General features: G+C 35.4%; 1 protein-coding gene across 2 annotated transcripts in view; it reads left to right on the top strand.

The window, feature by feature from the left end:
- Nucleotides 1–14,349, top strand: part of LOC113063182 (GDP-mannose 4,6 dehydratase-like) — a 59,775-nt gene that overhangs the window by 6,965 nt on the left and 38,461 nt on the right. For both annotated transcript variants that reach the window (XM_026233404.1, XM_026233405.1), the window contains 2 exons: nucleotides 11,180–11,372; nucleotides 11,462–11,566. In XM_026233404.1, the coding sequence (XP_026089189.1) occupies nucleotides 11,180–11,372; nucleotides 11,462–11,566 (298 nt within the window). The remainder of the gene's footprint in view (nucleotides 1–11,179; nucleotides 11,373–11,461; nucleotides 11,567–14,349) is intronic.

The following is a 14,349-nucleotide window of genomic DNA, read 5'->3' as shown; positions in this document are numbered from 1 at the left end:
CTTTGGAAAGAAATAAAATCTTAACCAAATACAGAAGACTTTTCTTTCACTCTCTGTTCCTTTACCCACACCCCTAATGTCTAGTCATCTGGGATGAGGTCAGGGGGATGTTAGTCAGAGAGTTGGCCGTCATGGTGTGTGTGAACTTCTGTGTGGGTGCTCCACAGGGTAATTTATGGGAAACAAGCACAAACGGCAGTGGAACAGAGAGAGCAAGATGAAGGAATTAAGAAGATCAAAAGCAGAATGGGGACGAGATAATGCGGAGGGATACGAGTAAGACGTTGTTTCCTTTAGCAATTCATGAGCTCAGTCACAGGAAAAACCAATGAAATGTGCTCAACTGGGTAGTTCTAGTGAAAGAGAGAGAGAAACGACAGCGTCATGGTTTTGCTGCAGCTTAACATGTTTCAACCACAAAAAGAAAACAACTGAAAAGATCTGTTCATCCAAAGTCATCGTGTACTCAACATCTTCTGTAAAGTCATGAGAGTGAGAAAATGACGACTGAGGTTTCACATTCCTTCAAAAGCCTGGACCTTCATTTAGCAAGCCATTTGTCTTCTGTGATGTGGTGCATTTCCAAATGAACCAGAAGTTTGAATGGATTGTAGCAGACAGCCAGTTATATTGTCGGTTAATGTTATTTTAGCCCACTCGTGCGGCATTTGTTACATAAGAAAAATGAAAGGCAGAAAAATGTACTGCATTTGATGAGAGATCATGGAAACTTTTATAGAACAGCATGCACTGATGAATCATCCGTAAGGAATTAGAAAGTGAATAGAGTGAATTTTGATTTCCTGTTTTCAAGCACAATCACACAGAATGTGTTTTTGACAGACATGTTTTTTGCTCGCATCTCACATCTTTTCCAGTTTATCGCATGACACGGCACTCTTTTCGTTAAATCCTTCTTTAGACTGTACTTTTTTTCACTCCACCCCCCTGCATCCCTCATTTTAAACACAAATATGCATCTTGTGTGAACAGCCCCTAAAGCTATGCTTACACAGTTTTCACCCAAAAATTGTTCTTACATAATAATTACCACTTGTGTTTAATACCCACAGTGGCTTCAGAAGTATTGGCATACGTTTGGGCACTCAAGTAATATTAAAAATGTATCCGTGTCATTATATTATGCATCTGCAAACTCGTGATGCTTTTTAAGTTATACTACTTTTTTGAGCCAGTTTTTATGGATACATTTACTATAAGTGTTTTTGAGCTATGTTTCTTTAAAACAGATGTGACTTGGTTTGATATTTTGTTCTATAATTCCAGTGCATTCATACATTTTTAAATAAGGCTTAACTGTTCAAATACTTTTTGGAGTCACTGTTTGTCTAAAATGATTCATAAGCCTCAATGGTAGGCTTGTAAGTCAGTAGGATGGAAAGATCCAGACTGCACCTGCGGGCTGAAAACGTACAGTTAAATACAGCAGCTGCTGTAATATGGAACTAAATAATTCAGGTGGAAACTCACTGAGAAACATTGGCCAGTGGACAGGCATCCATTATAATGAATGGAAGGTGTTCTGGGTGTCCCATCAGGAGGATCATCTGCTGTGATGACAGATAAGAGCAGGATGCTCTCTGTCACAAATGGAGTTTGTACTGCTGTGACTCCTCAGCATAAAGAATAAAATATACTTTAAGCACAGGCATAGGTGTAAGGGAGAGTAGGTCATATTTAAAGATTGCTGTCATACTACGAATGTAGAGAAATAAACAAGCTTGATTTAATTAACCCATCAGTTTAGGCTTGTAAGTGTGTGCGTTAGCCGGGAGTGCTCATTAAAGATAGCCGTTTCAATCAGTGCCCGCAGTAATGAAGCGCTAGATCACTGCTACTTTCTGATTGCAGTTTACATTTTTCACTCACCGCACGTTGTTTGGATATGGCAGAGAGAGTGGCAGAGAAAACACATACACACACATGCTTGGTTTCCAGTTTTTACACACAGGGGTCAGCAAAGTGCTATTTTGTTTGAGAGTACCACTTGGCGGTTTTTGGAGGATATTTGTTTATACTTACAGGAATGTTTCAGGAAGAAAGTGATGTGCTTTTTTTTCCCTCCATGCACACTCTGTCTTTTGTCTGTGAGAATATAGTCTAGTTAATTGAATAAATCGGATGGATAAATGACAGAAGGAAGACAAGCATCAAGACTGTAATGAGCTATGCTATGCTATGAGTTGAAATAATGTCATGGGGTATTCAGGTCTAATGTTGCATAACAACATTTGATTTTCTTGTACTCACTCAATCTCTGCAATTAACATGGAGATATATATATATATATATATATATATATATATATATATATATATATATATATATATATAAAATATGGATAGATAGATATATTTATATATATATATATATATATATATATATATATATATATTTAATATATAAATATATATAGATATAGATATATAGATATAAATATATATAGATATATTTATTTCTTTGATACAAAGCTGAATTTTTAGGATCATTATCACATGATCTTTTAGAAATCATTCTAATATGATGATTCATTATCAAAGTTGGAAACAGTTCTGCTGCTTAATATTTTTTCAGAACATGTGATTCTTTTTTAGGATACTTTAATGAATAAAAAGTAAAAAAAAGCTATGTTTTTAAAATCTAAATATTTTGTAATATCAATATACACTACTGGTCAGTAATTTGGGGTCAGTAATTTTTTTCTTTCTTTTTTTATATAAAATCAATACTTTTATTCAGCAATGATGTGTTAAATTGATAAAAAGTGATATTATAGAAAATATATTATTAGAATATATATTATTAGAATTTTTTATTTTGAATAAATAGTTCTTTTTAACCTTTTATTCATCAAATATATTAGATAGCAGAACTGTTTCCAACACTCATAATAAATCAGAATATTAGAAAGATTTCTAAATGATCATGTGATAGACTGGATGTTACATGTGACACTGAAGGCTGGAGTAATGATGCTAAAAAATTCAGCTTTGCATCACAGGAATAAATTATTTTTTTAAAGTATATTCAAATAGAAAACTATTAACTATTATATTACTGTTTTTTCTGTATTTTTGATCGAATAAATGCAGGCTTGATGAGCAGAAGAAACTTCTTTCAAAAACATTAAAAATAGTAATTATATATTATAATATATATATATATATATATATATATATATATAAATGGGTGAAAATGCAGTTGCTTATTAAATGACGTGGCGCTGGACTGAAAACCTAGCAAAACACACTTGCACTGCGCATTGCGTTGCATTGCGCCGGGTGTATTATAGAGCCATGAATTATGTAAAAGTAAAAAAAAAAAAAATAATTAGAATAATAATAAAGAAATTAATATTTTTAATCAGCAAGGATGCATTTAATTACTCAAAACTGACAGTAAAGACATTTATAATTTTACAAAAAATATTTATATTTTTAAATAAATGCAGTTATTTGGGCTTTCTATTTTCTATTCAAAGCAGCACAGCTGTTTTCATCATTGATTATACTAAAATAATAATATAAAATAATAATTCTGTTTTGTTATGTGCCTGAATAATACCTGTAAATATAATAATTAATTTAAAATTTACAAATATGAAAATGGAAATCTTGTAGGGCAGCACCTGTTAACATGCATCATAAAATGAAATATAAGGTGATCACAATAATACAAGCCTTGAATTATTCAGGTGGGATATACCAGCTTCAGGAGGTCTGTGTGGGCAAACACAATGGAGAGATAAAGCCGTCTATTTACATGTGAATGACTCTCGTGTCAGGACCTTGTCTTCTGCATGTTGTTTGACAGGAACACAGGGACAGTACAGTAAACCGGTACAGTAAAAGAGTAACTGTAAACCATAATGTCGGTTTAACATCAGTGTGTGACCACGGCTTTACTACAAAAAGAGCATATTGAACTTTACATGCAATGTTCTTGCGGTTATTACCACAAATAGAGCTGCCTTGTGGGACAGTACGCTACAATTAGTCACGTTTGACCAAATCACATGATAAACTGAGCTGAAGTGGCACTTTTTTAGGCTGAGATTGAGAGCCAACAACACACACACACACACACAGATGGTTGCAAAGTGTATTTTTTATGAAAACCCATAAATTAATCTATCCTATTTGATTAGCAGAGCTTAATGCATAATTCAGTTTCTTTTCAAATGTAAAAGGTAAAATTTTGCTTAATGTTAAAGTAGTTTGGATTTAATAAAAAAACTGAGAACACAAAATAGCATTGGTGATATTTGGGCTAGTATTGTTTTGTGTTGCCCTTTCTGTTACCTCTAAGTGTTTAGTAGTATGTTTCTCTTCGACTGTGAAAGTCTGTTTGTGAATGTGTTTGCACAGATATCTCTTAGCATTTATCATAGTGTTGTGTACAGTAGGGGATGATTGGCATACGCTTTGTGTTTGCCTTTGGATTAGTACAGATCTGTAGCTAATATGCAGTTGTTGGACTGGAGTGTTGCAGTATGTATCATGTTTTTTTGTCTTTTTTGCGAATGTGTTTGATGTGTAATTGTTGTCTTGGGAAGACTTTAGCATTGTGTGCATGTTTGTAGATGGATGTGACAAAGCAAACAGGCAAGAGAAAGCAGGATTGCATGACACGCTGAAAAATAATCGGACTTGGGTGAAGTGCAGCATAAAAATCTTTTCAGCTAATGACGACAGAATTTTTAATAAGGTTGTGGTTGCAGTTTAGGAGACTTTGTGTAACACTTGTTAGCTAACTTTCACACAGATACTTACAGTTAATTGCTTGTGTAAATCATTCCACTCTTGTCACCTGCAATGACAGATGTCACCACAAACAAACAGACCTTTATTCAGTGGTCTTACATCACTTACAAACATGAGTTTGATTTATGTAAATGACAGCACCTATGAAGCAATGATTAATTATGAGAGATAAAAATCTCTGCGCTGCCATCTCTGTCACTCATGTAAGGGTGGGAATGCAGATGCATTTTAAACATGTTAGTTTGTGTGGTAGACAATGTTGTATAACATGCTCATTCACATACCCCCCCCCACCAATGTGCTTCTCAGTAGACTAATCATTATAATCTTTATTTATAGTTTTCAACACATTGCTTTTATTTTTATATTAATATTTAGATATTTACAATTGTAATAATAATATTATTATTAGATAATATATTATAGTTAAGGAGACTTTCTTTTCTCAGTAGACTAATTGTAGTTTTTAGTTAATCATTCTTTATGTACATGTTGTATATAAATGTATATAATTATTTTATGTTCTTAATTCTTTTTGCTTTCTTAATTGTCTTTTATTTATTACTTATTTTTTTTGGATACACTTATTTATTAATCCATTTTTATATTGTTATCTGTTTGTTTATATTGATTTTTTTTATGTTCATTTCATTTATTTATTTTCGTGTATTTTGTTTAATGAATCTCCCACTGATAATTAGTTTGTGCGCATATTATTTTGGTCAGTTTTAGCATGCAGTAGATTGTGGTGTGACACTTCACAAAGTTTGTTAATGGCAACAGAATGGTGTTGTTGCTCTTATTTGTGTATGAGTCACTCAATTTGAAAAAGAAATTACTCCAAAAAATGTGTCATCTTTGGCATGTGGCGACATAAAAGCGCATCGGGCTGTGATGGCATTAATACAGGGATTAAATCGGCATTAAACTTGTCAAAAAAATACTGCAGTTTTAACATCTCTAGCCTCATGTAAGCCACAGTAGACAAAGGAACACAAGGAAGATGTGTCGTCTACTACACATTGTCTTTCTGGAAATATTCAGTCCTAGAAAATGGGTTAAAATGGCTTGACTTATCCATGTTGAGCTCTTTTAAAATTTTTGAAGGAATCTGACTGACATGGTATGTCTGAATAATATGCCAGTCTTTGTGAATTGGCTAGCACATGCACCTCAACGCTTGATTGAGAGGTGAAAAGTAGCAGTTTACAGAATAAAAGCAGGTATTCAACTGAACAATTCATCCTTTGTGCGTGGGAAAACGGACACATTCCTGTCTCATGCCCTGCCCTAAGGAAGTTAACATTAATCAAGAGAAGCACACTCAAAAAAATGAATTTTTAGTTTTGTTCACTTTACCTGAACAATTCATGTTGAATTAATGCCATTTTGGCTATTTTTCATTTCAACATGATTGTGTCATGTTAAACTGACTTAAACCTGTCTCTCGTTGGTTTAACATAAAGTTTTCATTTTGAAAGAACATGTTTCAATCAAGTCCCTCAAAATAAGTTTTACACTTCCCATCATGCTTTGCACAGGACTGGATATGGGGAGAGAAAATGTTGAAATAAAGTGTTATTTTATGCAGTTTTTAATAAAATGTGATAATAAGGAGACTTTTTCATGTATAATGCTCTATTATGTGGGCATTTTAAAAGACTTTATATTGGTGTATTTTGTGCGAGTTACCATTGTGGTGAAGTGTGGAGCTTGTGGTTGGGTTGAGGACCTGGTTGAAAGAACATCTAAAATACTTAATTTAAAAAAAAGCAACTTTAATGAGAGTGCTAGTGTATGATGTACACATAGTAACATCCTTAAACTGCAAACAATTAACATCATGTGTAAAGAAAAGTTATATCTTACTTGCTAATGTTTTTATAACACTTTGGCTAAACTTGCATGGACAGTGGTTCTACATGTGAAACATTTACTCTTCAATATTTATGTAGATGACTAAAGCAAACTGAGTAAACTCTAAGTAGACAGTTAATTGATTCCAATAACAGGTTTACCATGTCATATGAATTCACCAAAGAGTCATTTTGAGTGCATTTAGTATATACGTCTGTTTGATTATTACTATTACTATTTGTATTGTTATTATTATTACTATTATTATTGCCAACAAAAAGAAAGGGTGGTTTTTTGGATCTTAACATTACCAGAGATGTTGGCTTAAGCGATTGGAGGACTAGGATCAGAAATATAAGAATATTCAGCTGCAGATTAGTATCATAGTGTGTGATTCCAAAGTAAACTCTAAAATAATTAATTGATGATTAAGATTACGATGAATATAAAGTAGAATGCAAGAGAAAAACCAGTTATCATGTGATATACAGTACACACCAGCCACTTTATTAGGTACACCTGTTCAATTGCTTGGTAACACAAATTGCTAATCAGCCAATCACATGACAGCAACTCGGTGCATTTAGGCATCTAGATGTGGTGAAACCGACTTGCTGAAATTCAAACCGAGAATCAGAATGGGGAAGAAAAGGGAGTTAAGTGACTTGGAACGTGGTCTGGCTGTTGGTGCCAGACGGGCTGGGTGAGAGTATTTCAGAAACTGCTGATCTACTGGGACTTTCACACACAACCATCTCTAGGGTTTACAGAGAATGGTCAACAAAAGAGAAAATATCCAGTGGGCGGCAGTTGTGTGGATGAAAATGCTTTGTTAATGTCAGAGGAGAATGGGCAGACTGGTTAGAGATGATAGAAAGGCAACAGTAACTCAAATAACCATTCGTTTCAAGCAAGTCAGGCCAGCAGTTTCAATATGTTCTGTGGTGCCAATATTTTCACAGGGCCCATCACATAAAAATTATTCATTTTATTTTTAGAAACGTGTGACTGATACATTTTTACAAAGCTACTTGACAAATACATTTTAATAGAAAACTGATTTTTATTGAGTGGCTCATTATACAAGAGACTTTTACAGAAAGATAAGAAATCAGTCAGTTTTGCGATTTAATTATATATAAAAATCAGACCAATCAGAGTCAAGTATTTCAGAGTGCTGTGTGATCATTTTAATTTGTTTGCTGTTTCAAGACAAGTCATTGTCCTCTTTTAAGACGTATGTTAGCCAGCTAGATAACATTACATATTTTATTCAGAATTTGCAACAGCAATGTTCAAAACACCAAAACGTCATTAAAAACAAATGCCTTAGAAGTTTTGCCAACTGGACAAGTCACATTCAGTCTGAGATTGTGAGCTGGATTGTTTCAGAAGGTTTAGTGGATGGCATATAATAACAACACACATTTGGCCAAAAAATTATATGGTAATGAATTTGGTCTGCAGAGAGACCTACAGTACTAGACACCAGAGTACAGTATATAATTACAAATATTTATAGCTTGGAAGCATTCATCATCTTTTCTCAAAATAAACAAGCAGGTCCAGCATTCATATTTGATATTTTTGTGTTAACTTAAAGTTTACTGTGCTCAGTGTTTTTAACAAAACTGAGGTGGATGGATGCTCAGCAATGCAGGTCTTGGCATATCAGTTTGTGCACTGTCAGAGGTTCAACAGTGTTCATGTGCGTAGGCTTCTTGACATACAGATAAGCACACATAGCACACAATAGCTCAACGCATTCTTTCAAGCTCCTAAATGACAGCACCTGTCAACTGTCATAACATGTGCTGTGTGTGTCTGAGAGCTGGTTCAGTCAGAGACCTCTCACATGGGGTAGTTGTTGGTTGCTGTCAGCACTAGGTATAACCGTCAACTGTCAGGAGCTGAACACAATCTTGTGTGTGACAGTGATGTTCTCAAGCAAATGAAATGGCATGATGAAAATCTTGCCGGATTATTTGGATTGCACTATACTCTTCCTTTAGAAGTGTTTGCTCAAAGCCTAGACTTGAACTTTTAATACTGTTATCCAGCCCTATCACCCAACGTCAGCAACTCCCAAAATTTAATGTAAGATTTTTTTTTCCCCCGTGCTTTTGAAATGAACTGTTTAACAATAAATGCATGCATTTTTTGTTCATTTAGTTATTTTCTTATTAAATAAGTAAATAAACAAATGTTAATTTCTTAAAATAAATGATTAATTATAATTTCATTTAATTATTATTAATAATACATTAAAATAAATTCAATATTTATAGTTTTTTATGTAAAAACAAAATTGACATCTTTAGTTTTCATTAATTGAATCATTTAACTTTATTTATGTTTTTTTTTTTCATTTTTTTATTGAGTTTGATTCTAATTATAAAATAAAAAAAGGTTCTAGTTTGGAGTCAGTAAAGGAGGTTCATGAGCCCTGCTTTGGGGCTATATGAGACAAAAAAAGGTTTTCTAGAAACATAAGATTTGTTAAAAATAGAGCTTTGTTTTTACAAGGATGGAGACGGTTTAAGGACATTTGTAATGGGCTTAATGATTCCCTAATTATTCGCAGTCGTGGTTTCTCCCCCCCACCTCTCCCTCTGTTCTCACACACTCAAGCGTATGTGAGCTCTGCAATTGCTACAGACAACTTGCGCCTGGGGCAACCCCAACCGCAGCCCATAATGATCCAGGCTGTTGCCATGTTTACATGTGTGTTTATGTTTGAGGGAAGGAGTGAATGATGAGGTGAGCGTGTCTGGTTGAGCAGGCAGAAGAGAGAGGGAAGTTGGTGTCATCTCAAGCATAGATTTAATTAGCTGATGAATTCCAATCCTGACGTGCCGAAGCCGTGAAGGCTGTAGGAGTAGTATCGACAGGAGGGTAGCGCTATTAGGTAGAGCCGAAAGAGAGAGAGTGTTCGCTTGTGCACGAGTTGCCCCGGGCCACGGGGACTTTCCCAATGTCAGACATAAATCCTGCCCCCTGACAGTTCCAAGTTAGTGTGGAAACACGAAGAAACTGCTTTTGCAGCACAATTTTCTATCTGCCGTTCCCGCTCACTTCGGATAACGTGTAAAATGTGGCTACACTTAAATAAACAACAAAATCCCTGTAATTTCCACATCTTTTCTTAGGCTGCAAATGCATAGAAGGAGCACTTTGGAGTTCGCAGCACACTTACTTGCATCAGCGCAATGGCTACTGCTAGCAGTAACAGCTGGAACCAGCAAACTATGGTATCGGCATTCCTCTAATAGCACCATTTTGTCAAATCTATGACATGTGAAATCCCTGTCCTGGCTGTTTGTTTGGAGAAAAACAATGCCCAAGAAATGAAAATTGCTTGCGGCGTGGTAAGATGCTGTGAAAGCTCTCCACACAATCTGAAAACATAAATCTACTTGTACTTGACAGAAACATGTCTCTCTTAGTTCGAACTGGTATGATTGAATGTTTTAGCTCACAATTAAGAGCATGTTTTCACAGTCCAAAAAACTTAAGCTATTATCCCAGCAGCGGTAATGATAGCTATTGGATGAGTGCCAAGCAACACAACTATAATGTCAATCCATTGGCGCATTATAAGGATTATCTTGAAAGTGATGCGAATTTGCATTGTGCAGACACTTAAATATCGTTTCAGTCTCACGATAATCATCTGACAGTCGCCTTTGTTTTCTCTCTGAGGTGTGGCTACAGATGTGCACTAGGGTATTTCGTAGATCATGCCTGTTGCCGAGGGTTTGTCTCGATGGAAAAAAAAAACGTGTAGGTGCGATTCTGAGAAGCTTGGCCAATTTGAGGAACAGGTTAGATGAGTTAGTCTCTCCCTCTCTTTCTCCTGCTCAGTTCCTGTCTGTCTTTTCTGTTTCCAGCTTTCTCTCCCTATCTTAAACATTTCAGTTTCAGTCAGGGATTCCCCGACTCGCTCGTGTTTGGGAATTGAGAATGTCTGAACTCGTTAAGATAGAACAGAGACCGCGCGTTTGAAATCTTTTAAAGTTCAGATCACATTTGTTTGTATAATAGTTTTATAGGTTTAAAATCAAACTACTGATTTTTCCTTATTAAAATAATAATGATACATTAATATATATTGATACATTAATACATATATTAATGATACAATAATGATACATTGTTAGATAATATTGTGTTGTGCATTAATGACTTGGAAATGATATGCACCGAATGCCGTTATCCATATACAACATTTAGTTGTTTCAACCAGTTTACATAAGCTAGAAGACAAATTGTTTTATGCTCTGTGTGTTTTCCAGTAACCGCATACAGCTCTATGCAAACAAAGACACTTGATATCAAGTAGAGAGGAAGATTCAGAGGGTTTTGCACTGAATTATATTACCAGGCAGTTACTTGTTTTCATTTTTCCTTAAATTGTTTATTTTGCCAACTTCTTGGCTTATGTTATTGAGTTATGTCAATGGACCGAATTGTATTTAGCCATTTACTTGTATACTTTCACATTTAAGTCTTATGCATAAATGCCTTGTGTTTGTCAGATCTCCTTTGACCTGGCTGAGTACACCGCAAACGTTGATGGTGTAGGGACCCTACGGCTGCTGGATGCAGTGAAGACCTGCGGTTTAACTGACACCGTCCGCTTCTACCAGGCCTCCACCAGCGAGCTCTACGGGAAAGTACAGGAAATTCCCCAGAAGGAGACCACACCATTTTACCCGCGATCCCCTTATGGTCAGCACACACACATCTAAAAACATGCTGTGTTTTTCAAATTTTTGGGTAAATAAATAAATACACAGCTGTATCTAATTTTTTTGCAGGTGCTGCTAAACTCTATGCATACTGGATAGTGGTAAACTTCAGGGAAGCCTATAACCTCTTTGCTGTGAATGGGATCTTGTTCAATCATGAGAGTCCTAGAAGAGGTCAGACACACACCACACACAAGATGAAAAAAACTTTTCTCTGTTTTAGTTTGTTTGGTTCTTAGTACAGGAAAACTGAGATTAGGGGGCCACATTCTGGTAAAAGTACGCTTGATGTGGTTTCATTTTCATTTGTGCAGTAACCAACAGTCACTGCTATGTGTTAGACCTCATATATTTATCACCTCATACATCAAAACAGGCTTAAGTTCTGGTCAACTCCTGGACTTAACTCATCCTCGTTTTTAAAAATTTCATATCAAAAGGATAGTACTGAAGAGTGGGAGTTTAAAAATAAAAATCTTGTATACAAATGTATTAATAATTCTTGAATGCTTCCAGTATGTTACCGGTTCAACCCAAAAATCTAAGTTCTGTCATCATTTACTTACCCTAATGTCGAATGTGTGACACAAAAATATATATTTTTAGGAATTGTCTTTTTTGGGTGAATTGTTTTATTTAACCCTACCCTACCGTTCAAAATTTTAGGATCAGTAAGATTTAATGTTTTTGAAAGAAGTCTCTTATGCTCACCAAGGCTGCATTTATTTGATTAAAAATACAGAAAACATTAATATCCTGGCATGTTATTTCAATTTAAAATAACTGCTTTCTATTTCTAATATATCTTTTTAATATATATTTAAAATGTTCTTCATTCTTTGATGCCCCAGCTCAATTTTTAGCAGTCATTACTCACATAATCACAGACTCTTTCAGAAATCATTCTAATATGAAATATAGTGTTGAAACCGGGATACCTTAGGTTTTTTTGATTAACAGATCTATTAAATGCAGATCAGCATTTTTTGAAATAGCGGTGTTTGGGAGCAGTAGAAATGTCTTACCTGTCATTATGTAAGAATCGATTTCTTTAGAATGTAAAATCTTACTGACCCCAAAGTTTTCAGCATAATGAATTTTTTAGTTTTTTTTACGTTACCGTAAAGCTCACTACACATGCAAATATGTATTTTAAGGAAACAAATTCACTTAATTTGTAGACTACAACAGTTTTGGATTAAATTGCCCTTTTTAGGCATAAAGCTTCCAAAGTTTGCTCAAATATCAAATATTTGCTACTAGATGGAACCTCTAAGGTGGGAATATGCCACAAACCTTATTTATGCCTTGATGACAGTTTTGGCATGACAGAACTATTTACACTGCAAGTGCATGTCCTGAAACGGTAATAGATCTCTCCCGTTATAAGTGCTTAAAGTGTAGATATTGTAATGGGACTGATAGTTTTGTGGAGTCACAGAATCCCACTTATCTAGATCTCAAGATGGCTCAGGTTATGATTATTAGTTATGAAACATACAATATGTCAGCTCTGCAGACTACACTGATGCTAGAAGTGATGCTAGAGTCCAGGGAGAATGTTGTATGTGTGGCCAAACCCATTTTGATTGGTTTACAGGGGATTATCATGACACAACATTTGGTAAAGGATGCAGCCATGACATCTTCTCAACAACAAGAGTGTTGTTCTGTGCCCCCACCCACAACCCCAGAGCACAGGAAGAGCGGTGATGTCATCCGCTAGCATTTTTAAGCACAAACATAGCCATCTAGACTGTCTAAGTGTGTGCGTATATGTTGAAGGAAGATGAGGAAAGAGGGAGTACAGGGTTGGAGGAGGGTGAGATATAGCTGGCCGGGAGAGAGATGGATGGGATAGTGTGAAAAAAAGCCAACTTCATTTCCTGTCCGATCTCAGTGGGAGTCTCCGCTCATTGGGCGGGTTGGCGATGATGAGTTAATCTGCTTTGGAATTCACTTCGGAATTTCAGCCAGTGTCTACTTTCACCAATAAACAAACTTGCTCTGAAAGAGTTTACGAAATAGGAGAAGAGTAAAATAATCTGTTACAAATCCACCACAGAGACGTCTGGGGTGTGTGCGCATGTGAAAGCAGTTACACTTTGACACCTATTCAGGTTCGTCTGTCTAATAACAGTGAGTGAAGCTGCAGACGAGAGAGACGGTCATACCAGTCAATCAGACGACATCTAAGGGCTCCTCTATTACACTCTCATCTCTCGTCTTTTTGTTCGCTCACTTTCCCTCTTTCCTGTTGAAAGACGAGCGTTTTAAGAAGTTAAACCTCTCCAGGTGAGAAGGACGGAAGGTGTATGAAGGTATCGATGGACCTCTCACCTATCGCAGACACACACACACACACGTGTGCACACTGCTTGATGAGCCCTGAGATGTTTTGCTCTTTCACTCGTCATCACCGTCTCACACACCTGTGTTTGTGTTGTCATGTTGTCATGGCAAGAAAGAAGGGAAGTGAATGAGAAGCTTCTTTAATGTCTCAAATGAAACATCTCTCCTCACCTTGTATGTCTCTTGCTTTCTGTTTCTCACTCTCTTTCTCTCTGACACACACTTCCACATGCGCTCCCAAAAGCTGACATGGTTGGTTACTTGGGGCTCAACAAGAAGTTTTTTTTCTGATTGCTTGGTTGGGCTAGTTGTTCAGATTTCTACTTGACCTGCCAATATTTTCACAGGCCCTTACATAATAATTTTTTTATTATATTGTACATTTTATTTGATAAAAATATTTTAAGAAAGACGAAACCTTTCCGCACACCATTTAAGCATTTTTGATAATAATTTAGTTTATTTTATAATATAATTTATTTTGTGTTATGTAACTACCTATGATTTTTCAGGTGTGCGAGGTCCAATGGTTTTTTTGTTATAAAAAAAACAAACTTTTATATATTGTACTAAGAACATAATTATTTAACATTAATTATTTTTGA

This window comes from Carassius auratus, chromosome 45, assembly GCF_003368295.1.
Source record: "Carassius auratus strain Wakin chromosome 45, ASM336829v1, whole genome shotgun sequence".
NCBI classification, from domain to species: Eukaryota; Metazoa; Chordata; class Actinopteri; order Cypriniformes; family Cyprinidae; genus Carassius; species Carassius auratus.
The sequence above is the reverse complement of the archived record's forward strand: the minus strand, read 5'-3'. Positions and strand labels throughout refer to the sequence as shown.